General features: G+C 39.3%; 1 protein-coding gene across 4 annotated transcripts in view; it reads left to right on the top strand.

The window, feature by feature from the left end:
* AKAP11 (A-kinase anchoring protein 11) overlaps nucleotides 1–4167 on the top strand; it is a 54606-nt gene extending 50439 nt beyond the window's left edge. For all 4 annotated transcript variants that reach the window (XM_045202194.2, XM_024569398.3, XM_024569390.3 and 1 more), the window contains one exon: nucleotides 437–4167. In XM_045202194.2, coding sequence (XP_045058129.2) covers nucleotides 437–577 — 141 coding nt within the window. In that variant the 3' untranslated portion in view covers nucleotides 578–4167. The remainder of the gene's footprint in view (nucleotides 1–436) is intronic.
* The last annotated feature ends 19597 nt before the right edge of the window (nucleotides 4168–23764 follow it).

The following is a 23764-nucleotide window of genomic DNA, read 5'->3' as shown; positions in this document are numbered from 1 at the left end:
AAAAAGAAAAAGACAGACTATATGTTGTGGAAGGAAAATCCACATCCTTTTATTAAGCTTGATGTCTTTATTATTTTGTGTTTCTCATTGAGGGTGTGGCAGATGTATTTAGTTAGGTTAAGAATTTCCTGTAGAAATGGAGCATCTGTACTCCCACACAGAATATCCTCTTGGTGAGGTTTATGGAGTCCTGTCTGCAGCAATCCCAAATTGTCATCCTGTGGAGGAGATGTATTTAGAAAGGGCAGGAAAGGAAAATGTTTAATTTGTGGGAAAGGGTGGTGGTTTAGGGATAAGACTTTGTTATAACTGGGAAACAATATTTTATTACAAACAGCAGGATTCTTAGTTTTAGCCGATGTTAAAAATAAAACGAAAACTTTATTGTTATGAAATTGGTTTTGGTTAATACTTGGCATATCTTTCTGTCTTTTAGCTTTCGAAACTATTACAAGAAAAACGCTGGAAAGTGGGAGACCTTCTGCAGGCTGTACTTAAATACTATGAAGTGATGGAAAAGACTTCCAGTGAGGAGAAGTGCAAGTCACTATTCGATTGGCTCTTGGAAAATGCATAGAACAAACTCCAAACCAATATATTTTTATTATTTGTTTTAGGAGAGAATGAAAAAGTTAAAGATGCAAAGGATAAAATTTAAATAGTGAATATTAACATTTAAAATGAATTGAGAGGAAAGGAAATAGAGCTTTTTAAGCTCATTGCGTCATCACATGGTGTATATAGTTCACACTTTTGCAATCTCTGTCAAATATTATCTTCATTTATGTTTCTATACACATGTGCAGTATGTTAAGACACTAAAAACATGGATTTGAAGGAAAGTCTAGCCATGAGGTCTTCAGGAATGTTGATGTCATTTTTGCATCAGCTGTGCTGCTAGAAACTGTACTGAGGTGACTAAGGTTGGGTTCCAAACTCGTGGTATCCTATCAATAACTAATTTGACATTAAAAAATGCATTGAGGCTAATTTTTTTTCTGGTAGTTTTAGACTCATTTTTAAAAGTCAATTTTATTAGCTCAGCTATTGGTAGCTTTTTGAATCCCCCAAACTATTTAGTTCCTTAAAAAATTAGTATTTTAGGTTTCTGTTAATACTGTAAATGATAGTTTCCTCAGCCTTTCATCAAATTACATTATTTGCTAATGTTGCCAATTGTTCTGGCAGGAAATTGAGTGAGAGTGTGCGTCTCTGTGTGTGAAGAGCACTTTATCCTTGCTGGTGGTTTCTGCCCACTTTTAGTTTAATGTTTTCATGGTTAGAAATCCACTGTTATTGTTAAAAAAAGGTGCTTTAACAGAAAATATCTATAAAGATTGTGCAGTAAGAATTTATATTTCTCTTTTGACTATTTGGAGTCCCCAGCTTATCCTGTAAATGAAAATAAAGTTGCAAAACATGTTGAAATTTTAAAAGTCAATGTTAATAGAAAATGTGTTTTAGAGAAGCCCAATAATGACTTTCACTCTTGGATTTTTGAAAACCTCTTCCCTTTAGCTCTAGCTTTTTCTAGAAAAGAAAAAATTATCCTCCCCAGATAAAATCTATCTGCACTGTTTTGCAGAGACCTCTGATATAATCCTTCTGGGCTCTACATTTCCGACTGCTTCGGCCTAAGAAACTACAAGCTGACTTGAATAGAGGATGAGATTGTGTCTTGACTTTGTATGCGAGGGCATGAGTGTGTGAGTTTTTTGGTTCTCTCATTCGTGGACTTGTAATCTACAGTAAATTACTTTTTGTTGGGGGCTTTGGTTTTGCTCCAAAACATTTTCTTTTTTCCTGAGCACTGACTTCTAGAAGCTGCACAAAGTATAGAAGACATAGCACCTGCCATGGGGAAAGGACTAGGGGCACTTCCGTTAATTTGAGTTATTAATTATGGTAGAAAAAAATGTATTTTATAATGAGAGAATTAAATTTGCTTTTTAAGAAAAATGCCAAGAGCTATTTAAATATTTTGAGGTTACATTGCAACCTTTAGTTTTTCTCAATTTAAGATAAAGAAATAGAGCAGGCCTTAAAAATAAATTTTCCTAAAGTTTCTTCAAGTATTTTTTTAAGGTGGAGAAATGCAGGAAATGTATATATATAACCAGGATAATTTCTGCCTTTAGCTTCTCAGAACTTGAGATGCAGCAGCACTGGACTGGGTTTTTAAATGTTTGGAACTATGTTGTTAATTATAACACAGGTTAATTGATTATTTTGGGTTGAATTTTTACAAATACATAACTGTCATTTCGTGTTTAGTAATAACTTCACTGTATGTACGGGTTTGATTAACAGCAAAACCGAGTTCTGAATTTCTTTTAAACTAAAGTGATAATATATTACGTTTGTAAAACTTTGTGCTTGAAATGTTTATGTTTATTTCTTTTATGGTAAAAATCACTTTGAGGTGAGATTTCCCTGGTATGCTTTTTTCCTTTGCATTTTGATGGGGCTGCGCTGCACTCAGCTTGCCCTTGCTCAGCCCCTGTGAGTGTCAGACCGGTCAGGAGGCGTTAGCGTGCCTCACCCTAGTCAGAGCGGGACTCCGCGCTCAAATCACTTCAGTGCGGCTGCCTGGAGAAAAATACGAAGTTGTTGGCAGGTGTGAAAAGAAGCATGAGTTAAGCTTCCTTTCCTAAAGACAACTTTAGCGTTTAGAGCAGTATATCTTAATCGAGTACAGTTTAAATTTACTTTCTTTAAAGGCACTTTGTGATTTTTCCAACTACATTCTAGATCCCTTTGGTTGTTCAGCCTTCAGAACAGCACTGTTTGTTGAGAACAGCTTTCTTATTTTAATACAAATCTACTTGACATATTTATAACATTGTAATATTGCCATTCTGATGATTTTGGCCCTTATGGAATATATCTTACTCAGAACTATTAAAGTTGTGATGTGCATAGAGTTGAATTTTGTTTATCAGGTTTAGAACCATTGGAGTGTCTGTGGAAAGAAAGTGAATGAGGCCTCTGATAAGGGGTTTTTTAAACATTATTTTAGGCTTAAATGTGGCAATACTTCCATAGTCTTCTTTTCTCAATCTAAGTTTAAAATTTTAGGTATTATTAATGTTGATTTTGAAAATATGTCCTGATTTATACAAAAGAAATGATTCATTTATAGATCACAATAAAATTATAGTGTCTGTTGGATGGCTTGATACAATGTAATGGAAGAAAACCTTTGAGAGTATTTATTCAGTGAATATGTATGTGGTGACACGTTTATGCTTTGAAAAATGTTCCACTTACCCTTTCAGATGTTCGATGTGAATTAACCCAACTCATGATACTTTCATTTTGCTTTGATGAGGGCTTTTTGTTGCTGGCAGGAGAACTTAATGGCTCATTAAGTGCACCGAGCGTGCAGCGGAGGGCAGGTTTCCCGGTGACCGCGACGACAGTGCACATTCCCCGGCTGTGATGTTGAACCGGCTCATTGTGAGTCCAGACACCAATGGCCTCTTAGTTAATTATTTAACTAATATTATTCTTCCCCACCTAATATTTTCAATTTCCCATCAGTACATTGCTTTAAATTTTATATTTTTCTAAGGTAACTTTCCATCGGATTTTAAAAAAATAATGCATCCATATTCAAGATGTAGGGAAGATGCTTTCATTTAAAACCCTGTCTGCCTGTCACCACAGAAAAGATTAGAACTTCAGTGGAAATTATAAAATTTCACTAAAGTACATTTTTTTCTCATTTTCAGCAAAAGATCCTGTATGCATTCACTTAACTGTATTTCTGCTCTGAAGGTGCAGATACAGGCTTAGTCACTCTTGTCACTTTATTTATTTTTTACCATCCGTGTACATTCCTTTCACAAGGGCATAATTGTTTTGTTTTTATTGGAATGTTTGAATACTATTTAATATCAGATTTTAATATTGCTGGATTTGCTACCTTTGGTTACTTGTGCAATGTTAAAAGTAATTCACATTCTTGTTTTATATAGCAAAGCAGTTTAAATAATTGTAGCTGTTTATTTGTGCTGAATTACTATATTAACATCTTATATTGTATAACAGTAACTTCTTTTCTGCTTTTCAGTAATTTAATATGTTCATTTACCAAAATATAAACTTCAGGAGGCACTAAAATTTCGTTTTAGCAGTGGTTCAAAATAAACATTTCAGAAATTACTTTTGTAATAATTTGTATTAGTTCTTTTATCTTTTATCAGTTAAGTCTCTGATCTTTCCTCTTCCAGTAAGAATTCTCCAAAAATTTAAGAAATGACAGGTGTCGGTTTTCATTTTATGATGTGTTGTTAACTGCTCTGTGCTGAACTAAAACAGAGCATACGACTGGAACTGTTATCACAGAAGATACATCAAACAATCGCGGTTCTCCTAACACGGTTTTCGAGAACAAGAGAAGTCAGGAATATTTTTAACGGACACTGGATTCTAACTACTTATTCAGGTGCCTCTGAAGCTCACAGTGACTTGAACGGCTGTGCGTCTGATCTGTTTTGGACTTCAGTACAAAGTAGGGTATTATGGTTGCCCTCATTCTGAGTGTGTTACGAAATTCTCAGGCGTGGATTGAGCACTCCTTCCGTATAACATAGCAGCCATGCCTGTTGTGCCACGTAGCGTCAGGCACTCAGATTCAAGGTGCTGCTTGTTTATCACTAATGGAATTTGACTGCCTTAAGTATTTTAAGCCCCAGAAATTAGGGAATGATTTTTGTAGTTTCTCAGGAATGTTTTAAAATGATAGGAAGTAATGATAGCAAACAATGGTTTGGGTGTGAGAGCATCTCAGTCAGCAAGAAAACAATTTACAAATTCTGACAAAAAGTTACCAAGTTTCTGTAGACTGTAATTCCAAAACTTGAACAATATTGCATGTTTGGATCATTTCTGATCTGTGTCTTAGCTGGGATAGAGAGGGTGGTGAGGGACAGGGCTGGAAGAGTTACCTCAGATTTTTGAAAGTGGACAGATGGGGAGAAGTCGCATATCCAAGGATGAATAGACCCTTGGTGCTGTTAGGCAAAAGGTGTAAGAGTAAAAATCTTAAGAGCTTTTTGCAGCATTTTGTTTATAGCAGGAACATTAAAGGGCGCATGAAGGTAACTCCTTGGGCTTGATGCATTGCTTTCCTTCCATCCTTGGGAGTTTTGTAGTCACTCTTATTTTTGTGCTTTAGGGCAAGGAGGATAATATTTTAGATTGGAGAGGAATGAAAAGGAACATTTTCAAGAGAGGATTGAAGCCCCTCGCTCTCCTTACCCCATACCTCTTTTAAATAGATCCCTAAGTAGACTTCTTAGCTTGGAGTAAGGAATTAAAAGTGGACTCCCGTGTACTGAATTGGTCTGGTGATACGCTTTGGCGCAATGGAAGAGCTTTTTAAAGTTATTACCAACACTTACAAATGAGGTTTCATATTTCAGTGTTTGTGTTTCAGATTCTCATGAGAAATGGGGAGTTTTGAAACACTGATTGGACTGTGTGGCACCAGTTTTGGGAGAGCTGGCTAATGATTTTGTCCCTCTAGTCTGGGCTGACACTTCTTTCTGCCTCTGGCAAGACCTGCTCCACTTCACCTATTTCTGCTGCCCCCTGGGGTCCTGTGGGTGTTTTGAGATGCAACCTCTGGCTTAAAGCAAATGAGTTAATTAATGTGCTTGGAATATCTGAACAAGGTTCAAGCAGTTCTTTCATTCTTTAGGATTGCTCAAAGAAGGGAAGAAGATTCTAAAAGTTACAGACCTAGTGAGTTTATTTCTCCTGAGGAGAAAGCAAATCAAAATTGTTAACAACATGGTTTTTAAGTATGTAGAGAAGAAAGAAGGGAGAGGTTTACCAAGAGCAGATTCTATCAGATTTACATTTCCTTTTTAAATAGAATCAATTATATGGAGACATAGTATCTGTGTTTTAATGAGGATTTCATATGGAGAAAAGGAGCGAACAGTTGTGGCTTCCTGAGTGTTTGAGACTGTTCTCAGAGACTTGTCGTTGATGACCAGTGCCCACCTGGAGGGTCAGCACTGCGAAGTGCCATGGGCTGTTTCAAGTATGACCTTTTTCTACCGCCCTGGGTAAAGATGGTGTTGGAAATTGGTTGGTTAGGGTGGGAAAGAGTATTACTGATCATTACTCAGTAACCATATCAAGGGATAATCTTTAAATAGAATTGAAGTTAACTAGAGGAGAAGACAAGGGACTTTTGAGTCTATTTTTTCCCTTTGTCTTTATGACTGAACCATAATTTGACATTTTCCTCCAAAGGTGGGAAAGTTCTATGTTTACATAGTAAACAACCCTTTTACAACTATGGGTTTGAATATTTTACTTCAAATACTATATATTTGTGGCTTTATTGATAGAGTTACTTTTCTCCCTGTTAGATAAATTCGGTGAATCCAGAAGTTGATGCTTAGAAATCCTGTAAGGGTTTAAAATGCTGCGGACTTCTTAAGAGTTAGAACAAGGCTGCCAGGCAAAAACAGAAGCTGCCAGAATTACTTACACCTGAAGGCAGCCTCACTTCTGTTTATCATGTTGTGTTTGTGGGGCAAGAGGGCACGGATTCCAAGGAAATTGAAGTGTTACAATAGCTTTTCCAACCTGCATGTCTATGTCATTGAGTCAGCCTTAGACACAAGCACTGGGAGGTCACTTAAGTTGCCTGAGTTTGGGAAAGCCAGTGGACCTCTTCACTGCCCCTCAACCCTAAGAAGCCATGGTTTCCAGAAGGAGGGGTCCCTAGTTCAGTGGCAGAGTCTGCAGTTGACAGAAAGCTGGTGAGGTGCAGTCAGTGTGTTGAATGACAATCAGATCTCATAAGGCCTCAATACACCCAAATGGCTAAGTGTTTTAATAATGTGGGAGGTAAATATTGGTCCTGCCTAAATGCAGAGCGGTGAGATGAGAAACTTTCAAGGCTTGTATCAGGGTCCTAAGAAGGCTGCAGGAGAGAAAGCAAGCCAGTGCCAATGCCCTGCTGGGAGTGGGAATATGTTAGAATGAAAAAGAAAGCTCTATATTTATTGATACTCCCATTGGCCCCTGCCTTTATGGAGCTTATTCTTTAGTAAAGAAGAGTCATTAAATGAGTAACAATTATTTAATTTCTGTTGTCAGGGTGGTGGGAGCCTACAACAGGAATCTAACAGGGCTTTCCTAAAGATGTGATGCTGAGCCTTAGGCTAGATTTGAGCTTAGTAGGACCCAACCGGGCAGAGGAGGTTAGAGATTTGGGGAGTGGAGAGAGCTGTTTCAGTGCAGCAAACACAGACCCTGACAGACAATGCTTGCCACTTATTTGAAGAACCAAAGACCATTTTGCCTACTGCTTGAGGAGTTGTGACACTTTTTGAAAACATACACCTTAGACAGCTCTCACTCAGATGCTTAACAAAAGTGTTTGTATTTTTCTGCACCACAGCTGAATGGCAGTTTTTATACTGCAGTAGTTAGTTTTAAGTACAGGGCTTGGCAAGTGACAGTCTTGCTTGATCCTGTGCTTTTCAGACCAAGCCTGGAGTATGGTGGTTAGTCCAGATACCATTTTACAAAGAGCAGAGATAACGTGAACCGTCCACATCTGTGACAAGTCTAATACGAAGGAGCTAAAAATGTATCAGTTGAGTTTCTGCTGAAACACAAAAGGCTGTTTGGGCTGGATAAGGAAAGGTGTGGAGGCTTTTGGTGGGGAGAGACTGAAATTTGTAACTCTAGAGGACCAGGTGGGGACCAGTGGGTAGAAATTTAGCGGCAGATTTCAGCTAGCTCTTCAAAGAGTGGACTAGGTCCTGGTGAAAAAGGAATGTGCTTGCTCTTGGAGGTATGCCTGCACTGCTGGCTAAACGCTTCTGCAAGTTTTTTTTTAAGTGTATTTTATTGATTATGCTATTACAGTTGTCCCATTTTTTCCCCCATGGCCCCCACCACCTGGTATCCCCCTTCCCTCCAGCAATCCCCCCTCCCTTAGTTCATGTCCATGGCTGGTGCACATAAGGTTTTTGGCTTCTTCATATCCTATACTATTCTTAACAGCCCCCCTATTTTGTTCCTGCCATTTATGCTTCTTAATCCCTGTACCTTTTCCCCCATTCTCCTCCTTCCCCTGCCCAGTTGATAACCCCTTCCATTCCACTGCTGCCTCCACCTCCTCTGTGCGCATCTCTACCTCTCCACCTCAGTTTTTCCTTTTGTTTTTTATATTCAGTTGATAGTTGGGAGTTTGTTGTCATTATAATGTTCATAGTTTTGATCTTAAATAAGTCCCGTTAACATTTCATGTAATAATGGCTTGGTGATGATGAACTCCTTAGGCTTTACCTTGTCTGGGAAGCACTCTATCTGCCCTTCCATTCTAAATGGTAGCTTTGCTGGATAGAGTAATCTTGGTTGTAGGTCCTTGTTCTTCATCACTTTGAATACTTCTTGCCAGTCCCTTCTTGCCTACAAAGTTTACTTTGAGAATCAGCTGGTAGTCTTATGGGAACTCCTTTGTAGGTAACTCTGCTTTTCTCTTGCTGCTTTTAAGACTTTATCTTTAACCTTTGGAATTTTAATTATGCTGTATCTTGGTATGTTCCTCTTTGGGTCCAACTTGTTTGGGACTCTGCCTCCTGGACTTGTTTGTCTATTTCCTTCACCTAATTAGCGAAGTTTTTCTTTGATATTTTTTTTCAAGTAAATTTTCAGTTTCTTGCCCTCCCTCTTCTTCTGGCATCCCTATGATTCAGATGTTGGCACTTTGGGAGCTGTCCCAGAGTCTTCTTACTCTCTTCTCATTTTTTTGAATTCTTGTTTCTTCTTTCTGTTCTGGTTGAATGTTTATTTCTTCCTCATGTTCCAAATCATTGATTTGAATCCTGGTTTTTTTTTCCCTTCACTGTCAGTATCCTGTGGATTTTTCTTTATTTCATTTAGTGTAGCCTTCATTTCTTCCCTTATGTTGTTGCTGGACTCATTGAGTTCTCTGAGCATCCTGATCATTAGTGTTTTGAACTCTGCATCAAATAGGTTGGCTATCTCCATTTCATTTAGTTCTTGTGGTTTTGTTCTGTTCTTTCATCCGGGCCATGGTTCTTTCTCTCCTCAATTTGGCAGCCTCCCTGTGTTTGTTTCTGTGTATTAGAGCTGCTGTGGTTCCCTGTCTCAGTGTACCTGTTAAGTTATGGGGCAAGCCTTAGGTATTAGCCTGGGTGAGACCCGCTTCACCCTTATGTGGCTGTATGTTGGGGGGGGAGTTGAAAAGGGGACGGTGTGGCTACCTGGCTTCTGTAGGTTTGCTTGGCACTTGCCCCATTCCCAGTCACTTCACTCATGTGCCGAATGCAACTGGCACCCTTCTAGCTGTTGCCCTGGTGGTGATTCCCAGAGTGGGTGGTTTGTATACATTTGAAGCGTGTGCATGCCTTTTAAACAGACTCTCCTGAGAAACTGGCAGTTTCTTCCGCTACCCCACCTCCTGTTGGTCTGGCCTGGGGCTGGGATTCCTGGGGAGGTATACCTCCCCATTTTCATCTACCACACGTGAATGTGGGAACGTCCATTCCACCGCTGCCTCCACCACCTCTGTGCCCGTCTCCACCTCTCCACCTCACCTACCCATCTGGATGAATGTGGCTTCTTTAAGTCCTTGGTTGTCAGAATTCTATACAGTTTGATTTTCTGGCAGTTCTCGGGCTTGTTTTTGTTTTTGTTGTTGTGTTGTTGTTTTGAGGTTAGTTGTAATTCTTGTGGTTGTGCTAGGGGCAAAGTGTGTCTACCTACACCTCCATCTTGACTAGAAGCCCACTTCTGCAAGTTTTGAAAAGAACTCCAAATAGTTCATAACTTTATATTAGGTACAATCCATTTCCATATACTTTTTTTCTGTGGCAGCTTAGTAAAGTTAGAACATAGGCTCTGGGGTCAAAAGAACGATTTAAAATTTAGCTCCACCATTTGTGACCTATCTATATGATGTAGAGCAAAAGACTAGGATGATGGTATTTTTCCTGGCAGTAGGGGGTGTCATTTTCTACTGATAGGTGCCTGGGGTCACAACTAGTCTTGGAGCTCCTTGATTTAAATTCAGGTGTTGAGCCCTGGCTGGTATAGCTCAGTGGATTGAGCGCAGGCTGTGAACCAAAGGGTTGCCGGTTCAATTCCCAGTCAGGGCATATGCCTGGGTTGCATGTCAGGTCCCCAGTGTGGGCCATGTGAGAGGCAACCACACATTGATGTTTCCCTCTCTTTCTCTCCCCTTTCCCTCTCTCTAAAAATAAATAAATAAAATCTTGAAAAAAAATAAATTCAGGTCTTGAGGTTTTCTGGATCACTCGGGGGCTTGATGGTATTGTTCATCTAGGCCAGGGCCTGTGTATGGAGCGTGTAGCCCCTGAAATCCCAACTTGAAGGAGTGGTTTATGAGAATCTTTTAGTTGGAGGGGGTGGAGAGGCTTGACTTTTGTCTTTTTATCCCTATGAAGCTGCCAGAATACTATTCTGGTTTTCCGTCAGCTTTGGCAAATATTCTTAGGATGAAAGTGGGGTGTTGAGTGCTGGCTTTACCTCTTGGGGTTCTTTGCTTTTGCTAGATTTGACCCATTGATTCCTTAATATCTTATGTAGCTTTCAAGATGTTTTAATACTTTTTACCCACCTTCCCCTCCCAGGTAACCCCTCAATATTTTAATTTACATGTAGTGCCTAAACATTTTTCTCCATATCCCTTATTGTTGATATCCCTTTTACTTTGTCTACATTTTATCTTTTGACAGGGTTATAAATGCATATGATACTAAGTTCCAAAAGGTATCAGAATGTGCAGAGAGGTTCTTTCTCACCACTCTTCAGCCGTGAGCTCGCCTCATAGAGACAACTACGTTACCAGTTTCTGCTACATAGGCATTGTGCTATAGGACGTTTCAGAGCTTCGATCCCTGTTGTATGTTATTGCGGGAGATTAATTTGAAAGTGTCAAAAAACAGGAACTAATTACTAGAAAAGTCAGGTTACTGGTTACTTCTGGGGCAGTGGGGTATATAGGAGGCTATTGTGGTGTCAACGATACTCTATTTCTTGAGTTGGATGGTAGTTAAACTGTCCACAGAGATTATGTGCAATTCTGTGTAAACATTGCACATGACATGCACAGGTGTATGTGTGTGCAAACACACACAATGTTTAAAAAAAAACTGCAAAACTGGTCATCAGACAACCAGAGGGAACAGATGGATTACCTGCAAAGCAGCAGTTTGATTCATAGCAATCTGCTGAACAGTTGTAATAGAAGCCAAAAGATAATAGGATATCTTCAAAGTGCTGGTTAAAAAAGTCAAATCCAGAAATGTATCTTCTTCTAAACAATTTTTAATAGCGAATATGAAATTTTTGGTAGACTGAAAGAGTTTGCATTTAACTTACTTGTGCCGAGAAAAAAAATTGCTGAAATCTATACTACTTTTATAAGAAGGGAATTGAACTCTAAGGAAATAATGAAGGGGCAATGTTTAAAATAATAATTAAAATAGAAAATGAAAGAGAAAGAGTGAGCACCCAAATGCAATACATATCCATGTAGTTCCTGTTTCAGGCACTTTGCATCATTGACTCCGCATGTCAACCTTGCCGTTATTCCTATTTATCATGTGAAGAAACCTCAAGCTCTGAGAGGTTGGGTTTCTTACATGACAGGCACAGGGGTAACGCCCAGGTCGTCAGGCTCCAAAGCCCAAGTTCTGCTTGTTACACGGTGTCACCAAAAATCCCGTAATAAGATAGACTAACTATTTACATGTTAGCATATTTCCTTCCAATTCCTTTGCATTCCTATTATGTGGGATCGCTTTGTGCAAAGTTGGTACAGCTGACAATCTTTGCAATGCACGTATTTTAAGTAGGTCTTTTGAGAAGGACAATATGTAGAAACCAGGCAAAATTACCTCAGCTTGACTTTGATTTTTTCTCTTCCCTTGTCCTTACTCTTACTCTTCTTATCAGAGCTGACAGCACTAGAGGCTCTTTCATGCATGAAATAGAGCTCATCTTGCCCCAGCAAATGTGTGCCTCCTTCGATGGACCGTACTATACATGTTCTAGCTTTTGGAGAAGTCAGTTATATGTGGCCTCTTCCTCTCCACCCTGTTTTCTTTTTCCAAGAGGAGGGAGAGAGAGCAGGAGTCAGGGGGCAAAAAGTCCTCCCTCCAAAGGTGTGGGAAAGTGAAATGTTAAAAGACATTTAGGACAGTTCGTCCTGTGGTGTGATGTAGACCTACATGGCATAGCCATTGGAGACGTTCGGTAAGATCTAACTTGTTCTTCAGTGATTTCGAATCAGAAATGTATAGTTATGATCAGTACTATTACTTACTGAGTGCAATATATTGAGTCCTGCAATCGGAAGATGGCTCAGTAATATCAGATGATATGAGTCACCCAAGAGATGAGCCACATTCATGACTGAATAATCTGTAAGGTAAGTTAAAGAAAAGCACAATAACTCAGTTTGTTTACTGCCTTCCATTTTTGCTAGTATGGCAGATGACTAACCCTTCCATTGAAAACAAACATTCTGGATAAAATGTTAAAACTTCTAAATGGATTGATAGGCAGCATGGAGGCAAGGAATATGTAGGCCGGTATAAAAGTTAAGCTGAGGAGGGTAACCCCAAGTCTCTTACCCCGGGAATTGGAAGAAAACGTTTCTGTCCAAAACTTTGGCAGCGAATGGAGCGCAAAAATACCTTCCCTGAGAACCGATAATCTAACTGCTGTGAACTTCAGTCTAGATTCACCCTACCTGGGTGGTCTAAAACCCTCAAGTGGAGAATTTAACATTTTCCTGTTAATGCTTCTAAGAACCTGTAGGAGGCAAACAAACCCCAGGATTTGATTTTCCTGAAGATAAAGTCCTCTGCCCCGCAAAATGAGAAGCTTAGATTTGAAAAAACTGACAGGACCATGAACGTGAACCAGCAGAGTAGAAACCAGCTCTAAGACTTCATATGTTGGTATTGTCAGACACAATATAAAGCAGCTGAATTAGATATTTTTGTAAGACAAAAAAGGAAACTTGAATATGAACAGAGAACCTCTTCACACCTACCAGGATGAGTAAAATAAAAAGATGGGTAATAAGCGCTGAAAAAAATATGAAGACATTGGGCCTCATACACGGCTGGTGGGGATTTAAAATGATGCAGTGACTTTGGAAACAGTTTGGTGGTTCCTCAAAGTAAACAGTTACCATAAGAGCTGATTCCACTCCTAAGGATATACTCGAGAAATGGAAACATGTCTCCAGAAAAATTTGTACATGAATGTTCAGAGAATTATTCATCATAACCCCACAATGAAAACAACTAAAATGCAAATTAACTGATGAATAGATAAATAAAATGTAGTTTATCCATACAATGAAATTTAACCATTGAAAGAAATGAAGTAGGGATACATACTACAACATGAGTGAACTTTGAAAACATGCTAAGTGTAAGAAGGCAGACGCAAGAGGCCACGTTTGTGTGATGCACTTTATGTATAATGTCCAGAATAAGAAAACCCACAGTGGCAGAAAGCAGGTTAGTGGTTTCCAGGGGCTAGGAGAAGACAGGAATGGAGAGTAACTGTTAATATGGAGTTTCTTTTGGGATGATGAAAATCTTCTGAAATTATATAGGGATAGTATTTGCACAACTCTGAATATACTGAAACCCACTGAATTGTACATTTTAAAAGGATAAATTTTATGCTATAGAAATTGATAAATCTTACAAGAATATGAGCAGGGAACAACAAAATATTTTTTAAAAACAAACTTCCAAAAATGAAAACAAAAATAATTGAAATACTCAGTAATTGAGCTTAACACAGCTGAGAGCAAATTATTAAATTGGAAACATTATCCAGAATGCAGTGTAAAAAGAAAGATAGGATATATTAGAGGAAAGTTAGGTGACACTGGGGGAAAGGAGAACTAATACATGTCTAGTAATTATAGGAGGAGAAGTAAGAGAATGGGCAGAATTAATATTTAAAAAGATAATTGTTGGAATTTTCAAGAAATAGAAGAACCATCCATGGATTCAAGAAACCCAACTCAAGCAAAAACAGAATACACATTAAGTTTTCTAGGAAAAGCTATACATATATTTGTCTACATTTCTGGATTATTAAATAAGGAAGTTAAATTTCTAGGGTGATCAATAAGTGTATATATACTTACATATTTCTACATATATAAATTTATATATTCTACATAGAGAAGTTAAGGAAGTATAGAAAAAGAAACACTGAGGGAAAAATAGAAAAACAAGATGGTAGCTATAAATCCGGCGTCGCTCAGTGGTATTCCTGATAGCACTCCCCAATAAACTTCCTGCACAGGAATATCAGAGTCTATTTCCAGGGCAACCTTAGTGTGAAATTGGTACAACTGCTTTGAAAAGTGATAATTACCTAGTTAAGTTGGGTTTGTGTGTGCCCTATGACACTACAATTTTATATGTGGACTCTAGGGAAAGAAACCTTTCTTATGCACACCAGATGGTATGTACAATATTTACCAACAGTAGGCTGCATAGATAAGTTGTGATATATTCATGCAATGAGACTTTATGCCACAGTGAAAAAGGATGATAGCTACATGCATCAACATGGATGCATTGTAAAAATATAGTAAGGCACATCACAGAACACACCAAAAAGTCCATTTAGATAAATTTCAAAAACAGGCAAAACTAAATACTGTTATTACATATACATGTACACATTTATATATAGATACACACATCTGTAATGTCTAAATATATGTATGAATATATATATATGACTTAAAATGTAAGGGAATGATCAATACAAAATCCAGGATAGTAAATTGCCTGTGGGGGTGGGGGAAGGGAAGAGGATGCCACAGAGGTTCTAAAGTAACAATAGTGTCCTATTTATGAGTGGTGGGACCCTGAATGTTCAATTTATTGTTTTCAAATTATATATATTCTTCATACATATTTTAAATGTGTGTTGTATTTCACAATGAAAATTTATTTAAAAACAGATACAGTGATCTTCCCTTATTCGTGGTTTCACTTGCCAAGGTTTCAGTTACCCATGGTCAACTGCAGTCTGAAGGTATTAAGTGGAAAATTCCAGACATAAACAGTTCATAAGTTTTTAAAAATTATTTTATTTTATTTAATGTTTAAAGCTAAACATTGGGTTTAAAGCTAGTACTGTACTATACTATAAACCTAATGTTTACATTTAAACCTAATACTCAACAGTTCATAAGTTTTATTTATTTGTTTTTTATTTATTGGTTTGAGAGAGAAACATTGATTTGTTGTTCCACTTACTTATGCATTCACTGGTTGATTCTCGTATATGCCCTGAATGGGGATTGAACCCACAACCTTGATGTATTTGGAGGATGCTCTAACCAACTGAACTACCCTGCCAGGACGATTCATGAGTTTGGCATCCAGCTCCCTCTGACCAGGACTCGACTCATCCTTTTGTCTGTCATCTCGCCATGTTCACTTCCCACACGTCAGTCACTTAGTTGCCATCTTGGTTATCAGATCGTCTGTGGCACATCGCGTACTTCTGTTCAGATAATCCTTATTTTACTTAAGAATGGCCCCCAAGTGCAAGATTAGTGATGGTGGCAATTCAGATAGGCTGAAGAAAAGATGTAAAGTACTTCCTTTAAGTGAAAAGGTGAAAGTTTCTTGACTTAATAATGCATTTCACTTCACATCAAGCCAAGAAGAGTGAGTATAGCCTGATAAGATATTTTGATAGACCACATTGACACAACTTTTATTACAGTATATCATAATTTTTCTATTGTTATCTCTTCTTGTGCCTAATTTATAAATTAAGCTTATTATAGGTATGTGCATATAGGAAAAAACATAGTAGATACAGGGTTCAGTATTCTGTGGTTTCAGGCATCCACTGGGTCTCTTGGTATCCCCTGCAGAAAAGGGGGACTACCATACTCAGCAAAATTTGTTGAAAGGGGGTGTTGGGTGTATTAAACATTTTTTGAAATGTTTGCAAAGACAACTTTGAGGGAAAATGATGTTTAAACACAAAAAGATTAAAGAAAAAACCAGTTGGAAAACTTTTCCATGTTTTCTGAATTGTTTCCTGGAAAAAGTACACATTACCTTAGTTTTCTGCTTGTCGGCCTCTTAATATTTTGATGGGTGGGAGTGAAGGAGCTGACCACTGTCCCTGGAAGGAGTCAGAGAAGCCAGTGCCTGGCCCACCTTATCCCTATGCCTGTCCTGAATCTCCTGGTTCTGATTCCTGTACCTGGACTCCCGCCTCAGCTCCTGACAGAAGATGGGTGATCCACTCTCACCTGGATCTTGTAGCAAAACGTGCCTGTTGTCCTCCAAAGGGACTGGATCAGAGGAAAAGGATGAAGGGAGGTAGAGCAGAGGACAGAAGAGATAGGAGGAGGAGGCTGTAAGCCAGAACCTTTAATAGGAGTAAATGTCAGGAGACACAAGGACACCTTTTGGCCAGGGGATATGGAAGAAGGGCAAAGCTGCCACAGGGCCCCCGGGCCCTCAGCCAGGAGTGGGGAAATGCTGACCTCCTGGGAAGCTGCCTCATGATTCAGAATGAAGACACAGGAACTGAGAAGCTTGAGCTCTGGAGAGGTTAAGGTAGTCATCTTGGCAGCTTGCTTTTGGCAGTGGTACCCATGCACCCCCAGCCCAGCTGGACTGGTCGGAGCCATACGGCTAGGGCACTGCCCTTTCGCAGATACTCCTGCAGCCTCCCACAGGGTTCAGGACAGGGCGGTGCTCTGAACCAGCCAGAGGCCTGCAGCGTTTTATTACAATGAGAGGGAGTCCTTGGGAAGGCACCACAGAAGCCCAAACTCGGGTCCAGAATTTGGATGATCTGCTCTGTTCTTAAAGCTGCAGTGTTCCTTTGAGCCTCAAGGTGGTACAGCAGCACAGTCCACGGCTTACAAAAAGACTAGGTTAAACTGCAAAATACTTCCTCAGGCAGGTTTATTAGCCTGACTGCTTCACCATTTTGCAGTCTCTGTGGGCATCCCATGTTTCAAATGGGCTGGCTCCTCACCTAGCCTGACTTTTGAGGTCCACACCTCCATCCCCAGTCAGAGTCTGGGTCATTTTCTCAATTCCTTGTTCACATCTGCTCAGGTTCATCCCTCAGCTTCAGGTTAGAACTGCTGCCCTGTGCTCATGGGACCTGTCTGCATGGGCACTGCCCAGACAGTGCCAGGCACACAGGGGAGGTCAATCCAAGGGGCTCCTCAGACAATCACTCCTCACTCAGGCGAGCAGTCAGCACACCGTCACCACCAGCATTCCTCTTCCTGTGTTCAAACCACTTCCTTTCTTTTTATTTTACTCATTCCCACCTGCTTCCACTCTACACATTCTCAGTCACTCCTCAGTAGCTTTTGGGGGGATTTTTTCTATTAGCATTTCATCATGTCCACGCCATTTATAATTAGATTTTACCCTAAGTGTACTCTGCATTTTACTCCTAATTCAGTCTCTGCTTGAAATGTCAACTTACCAATATAACCTTCCCTTAACATGTGTAAAATAGCAGCTACCTTCTAGCAATCTTTATCCCCTTACATTGCTTTATTTTCCTTCTTAGTCTCCTTTTCACCTGAGATAAGTGTGTATTTGTTCTCTTCGTATCCTACAGTGTAAGCTTCCTGAGCACTTGGATTTTGCCAGTTTTGTTTCCTGAGTTCTTACTTAGCCTTAGAACAGTGTCTGGCATGTAGTGGGCACTCAGCAAATGTCTGAATGAATGGGTGAGTGGGTGGGTGGCTGGTCAGATGTATAAATGAATGGATGGGTAGATGGATGGATGGATGGATGCAGAGTTCTACCCATCCCCAGCAGATCAGAGGAGAAAGCAATGTACACACTGGGAGTTTGGAGTCTAGGGTTCTGGCTCCAACTGAGCTGCTAGTCACTTAAGGAATTTGAGCAAGTTGCTTGACCTCCCGGTGTGGCCTGTTTTCTAATCTTTGAAATGAGTGGGCTGGAGTTCATGATCTGAAGTTCCCTTCTGCTCTTGCAGTTTTTGGTTTTATGATTATGCTTCCAAAAGGGGCCAAGGCCATAAACTAGATGACAGACTTATACATTCTTGGCTGGAAATTGTTGCAAGTTAATAACTTAGCATCAAAAGGTGCATTTATACATGTGGAAAATTGCTTCATAGTCTTTAAGTCTTTAAAAAATCATTTTCCTAAGAAAATTTTATATGTATTGGCCTTTGCTTCTATTTTCATTTGGACCTCTGTCTCCATGTATTAATAATTCTGATTTTTCTGACAAAGATTTTTAAAAAGTATTGTTCTTCATTTGGGATTTTCATAGGCTATTTCTTCTCATTAGTAAATTATAATTATTTTAAAACTTGAGAATATTGTACAGTAGACACATTTGAGAAAATTATTTTGGGAAAGATGTCATGCTCTTCATGTGCTTTCAACATGCTAAACAAGTTTCAAAATAACAGTAATTTAAAAACTCTTACCTTCGAAAAAGAACTCTCACCTTATGCCTTGATTTTCTTCTTGCTACTTAGTTGTGGTTGTTTGTGCGATTGGTGCATGTCTGGTATCTAGAAAACCTTAAAATATTTTTTGAATGAATGGTCAGTGGCATGTGAGAGAAAAAACTCATATCCTGAGATATAAGTAGAACTTTTACGAATGTGGTTCTGCCTTTCTCATCTGAGGGAGGAAATCTGAAAAAGCTTGAGAACAAAAGGCAGTGCCTTTCCAGTGTAACCCCATGGTTCTCCAAGTCCCCAATTTTAAATATTTACTCTACTCTCCTAATAATAATAACAATAATAATAATAATAAACTTGATACCTGTGGTAGGTAGAATAATTTCCCACCCAGCCTCCCCAGATATGTCCAGGCCTTTATCCCCCAAACCCTGAATTTATTACATGGCAAAAGGGACTTTGCAGATGTGATAAAGTTAAGGACATTAAGATGGGGGAAGTTATATTGGGTTATGCAGTTTAAGAAGATTTCCCAGCTGTAGTCAAAGGAAGATGTAAGTAGAGAGGAAGAATCTCAGAGATGAAACATTGCTGTTTTTGACAGTGGAGGAAGGAGACCAGAGCCAGTGAGTGCAGGCTCTAGAGGCGGGAAAAGGCAAGGAAATGGGTTCTCCCTTAGAGCCTCCAAAAGAACCACAGTCCTGACGTTACTTTGATTTTAGCCCACTGAGACCCATGTCAGACTTACGGAACTGTAATGTAATAAAATTTGGGTTGTGTTAAGCTACTAAATTTGTCATACCTTGTTGCAGCAGCAATAGGAAACTAATATAATCCTTTGGTTGAACAAATGCTTTGCATACCCTAGAGTAAAACCAGAGAGGCCAGGCTAGGCATCTAGAGTTATGCTGTCTGATATGACAGCCACCAGCCACATGTGTTGACCAAACACTCGAAATGTGGCCAGTCCAAATGGAAATGTGCTGTAAGTGTGGAATTCATACACATTTCAAATAGATCTATTCATATAGATTTTAGTATGGACAAAATCTCATTGATGATTTATTTGTATCAATTACATGTTGAAATGATACTATTTTGGATGTTTATTTAAACAAAATATATTCAAAGTTATTTCACCACTTTTTAACTTAAAAAAGTGAGTTAGAAAATTGAAGCTACACATATAGCTTGCATTTGTGGCCCACATGAGCTGTGATGTTCAGGTCCAAGAGAAAAGATCAGGCTTGTGTGTGTGTGTGTGTGTCTTGCTATACTACACCGTGAGAGCGGCTGCTTAGTGATGACTTGCAGAGTGTGCATTTGGTGTTGCTGCCCCTAGAAGGTGCTTTGACAAGGCACAACAGGATGGTAAATTTGTCTTGAGCAATTGTCCTGGAGACCTAGAAACTCTGGTCTAGCTGGAAAGAGGAGGCAGCAATTGGGTCTTTTCCCTTTTGGCCAGTATTTCTTGCCCTACCTTTCTCCTCCTGGACAGGGGTGGTTAGCATTTTCAGAAAACAAAGATGTCAAAAAGAATTAGAAACCCAAAGGAAGCCTCAGATATCTGAGCCCAAATATCAAGAAGCATTCTATGTAGTGATTTCTGTTTGGCCTATTTCTTGTTCTCTGTGGCAGTTTCTCATAATGCAGAGAAAAATGCCTTGAGCCTAGAAATCAGCAGATAAACTCTTTATTTGAAATTTTGGTTCTCCTCTGATTTGCTCCATGATTAATTTAGCTTCCCTGTAGTTCCTTTCAATGTTTGTTTATCAGTACCAAGCACTGTGAGGATTCATTAGTGACTCTAATTAGAAGCATGTTTTAAAATATCGGGAATAATTAGCCTCAGAAGCAAGTTATCCTGGCACAGGATTTCGGATTCTGATTCGTTGCTTCACCACAACCTGCACATTGACAGTTGCAAAATATATTGTAGTTCAACAGCTACTGTCGGCCCAAAATGCCATATTGAAAGTGTCCCTCATGGAGACATACAGTGAAATTTTGCTATTGTTTTTCTTCTGTATGATGTCATTTGCTTAACTCAAATGAACTTTGTGCCATTAAAAATGGGGCAATACAATTGATTTCAGTGCCATCTGAGTCTGTTTGAGGTATTGTGGACGGAAATATCCTGGTTACTTGGTTGGGATGATTCATGTAGTAGAGCAGTCTGGGAATAAACTTTATCTTGTCCTTGTCTTTATTTTTGTTTTCTATATGGAAACTAATCATTTGAGGTTGGCAACGTGGATTCGGGCTAAATTTCTTCAATGAATTTTTTTCCATGGTTTTGTACTTCAGAGCAAAAATCTCCCAACTCCAGGCTGTTTTCCAAAAACAAACTCACTCATGGGCTCTCTGAAAGACTTCTGGCCTGTCAGATACTACAGCCCTCCTCTGAGGTTGGTTAGGCTCAGGATTCATTGCATTTTAGTCAAAACCAGAAAGTGTTGCAATTTATCTTCAGGAGCAAGAAAGCAAGTTAGTAATGATGACGCTGTCAGTGGAGACTGCTCCCTGTGCACAGGCCAGCTCATTAGTCTGACCTGCACGCTGGGGTGTGGTAGAGGTGACGGGAGAGGAAGTGCTGATGGCCTGGCAATTGAAGACAGCGTGTGTTCATATTCACAGCTCTTGCTGGAAGCACTGTCTTCAGCAGACAGTATGGCTGATTTGGTTTAATATACACACACACGAAGTTATGTTTTTTCTGATGCTTCAAGAAGGTCTGTAAGCTAAAAAATATGATACGACCTGGAGTAACTGACTATCACTATGCAAATGTCATATTCACAGGAAACGAATGATATGCCCACCAAAAATCAGGCTATATAAGTGAAGAGATCAAGGTATTAGCTAACCATGGAGAAAATAATAGAAACACAATCCAATTGTTTCACAATAGTCTGTAGCAACCTATTCTAGTGATATGGGTAGGATTTATAAGACCCATATGTGTTTATTTCCTTAGTAAACTATTTTAAAGCCCAAGGCTCCTACTTAAAACTTGAAGACTACCCATTAGTTAAAATTGTTTCTTTCAATTGATGAAGTATAGAGTAAAATATCTTAGGGTTTTGGAGAGTACCATTAGACCATGCAGTTGGATCAAGTTTTGAAGTTGTGTGTGTTACATGCCCTCCCCCCTCCCTTCCCAGTGAATGAATAGTTTTTGTCCATGTCTTGATCTGTTCAGTTCGAGGGCTGCTGGAGGCAATGTCTTTTATTCCCCCTTTGTTTTCTTTATTTTGTAACCTCACAGAGCTGGAGGCCATAGGACTGTCTGCTACCATAGAGTCACTGTTTAAACTTACATTTGTGAATGTCATTGTACATGGAATGCTGAAGAAGTTTGACCTTTGGTGAACAGCCATGGAATGCAACTCAGGGGTCAGGCAGGTATAAGGCTATCATTTTTGTTCTCGGAGCCATTGGCACTCCAGTATAGAGGTGGGTAGACATTTTGTTGGCCATTTGTTTTTCTGCTTAAATAAATATATCTGGATTTTAGCCTTTTAAGAGATGGTACAGGCACCTGCAATGGAATCACCTGGTGAGCTTACTCTACCTGCAGGTGGACGAGTCTCACCCCAGACCTCCTGAATCACAACCTCTGGGGATGGGGCCCTTGGTAATCCCACTTTCTTCAAATAAATTTTTTCATTTTAGATTAGTTTTAGATTTACAGAAAAGTTACAAAGATAGCACAGAGTTCCCATTTGTGCCACACTCAGTTTTCTTTATTACTATATTAGTATGGTACATTTGTTACAGTTAATGAACATTATTATTAACTATAGTCCACACTTCATTCACATTATTTTTTCTTTCCTTTTTCTATTACAGAATCCTATCCAGGATACCACATTACATTTAATTGTTATATAAATGTCTCCTTAGCCGACTCTTGGCTATGACAGTTTCTCAGATTTTCCTTGTTGATAACCTTTGAGAATTTAGAGGAGTACTGGAAAGTATTTTGTAGAATGTCTCTCAATTGGGATTTGTGTGATGTTTTTCTTATGGTTAGAATGGGGTTAATGAGTTTGGGAAGAAAAGTCACAGAGGTAAAGTGCCATTCTTGTCGCATCACGTCAGGGGTATGTACTACCAACATGACTTACTGTTGATGCTAAACTTGATCACCTGGCTGATTTGGTTTTGACAGGTTTCTCCACTGGAAAGTTATTCCTTTTCTCCCACCTTTTCATATTGCACTCTTTGCAAAAATGCATTGTGGATAGCCCACCTCCTTGAGGAGGGGAGTAGCTATATTAATTATTTGGAATTCTGCATGAGAGATCTATTTATTTTTGTATTTAATCATTTATTTATATCAGCATGGGGTCATAGGTACTGGGCTATCATCCAATACTGCTTTGTTAATCAAATTACTCCAGTTTTGTCCACTGGGAACTCTTCCAATTGGCTCCTGTATCCCCATTATTAACATTTTTTTTTAGTGCACTTCTGGGACTTTCTGCTCTAAGAATCCACATTCTTAGATGACCCCAACACACTCTAAAATTCAAGATTACTCATTTTTAGACATTAAAGCCAGAAATTTCCAAATGGCTTATTTATTTGTAGATGTGGAACAAAGTAGTTAAAAAAAATTCATAGAACAAATTATATCCTCAAAATCTCTCTCAATTTATTCCATAGCATCTACAGCCAAGGCACGTACAGAATGGATTAAATGGTTATTTAAGAGACTGGGACTCATCTGAGGGGTATCATCAGTGAACTGTTTTCCCAGGAGGTGCAGGGCTTTTGGGACACTAGGGCATTGCTGGGTGAGGGCAGCCGTTGTTCTGACTTAGCCTGGTCTCCATCAAAGAGGGATCTTGAGCCATATCAGCGAAGGAAATCTGAGGGCTGGCAGGGGAATGGGGCTGGAGCGTCATTCACAGAGAGGTTGTGTGGGCTAAGGGTTGAGTGAGCCCGTGCTGCAGAAACAGGAAGGAAGTGACTGTGTTCTCACAAGGTACCAAGTGTGTGTCTGTGTCTCTGTCCACACACACTTGAACATTTCTACTATCTTCCTTGGTAACTGCTGCCTACCTTTTACAAGTGGATTAGATTGAGAGCCGTTTGCTGCAGAAGGTACCTGCTGTGTCGACACATCAAATCCATAGAGGAGCGTCCAGTTCCCATTTCCGGTTCTTGCTGAACACTCTGCAGTGATGACGACAGTGCAGCCACAGCACACAGACCACCCAGCTTGCTGGGACCTGGCCCT

This window comes from Desmodus rotundus, chromosome 13, assembly GCF_022682495.2.
Source record: "Desmodus rotundus isolate HL8 chromosome 13, HLdesRot8A.1, whole genome shotgun sequence".
NCBI lineage: Eukaryota > Metazoa > Chordata > Mammalia > Chiroptera > Phyllostomidae > Desmodus > Desmodus rotundus.
This window is presented reverse-complemented; position numbering and strand designations above follow the sequence as displayed.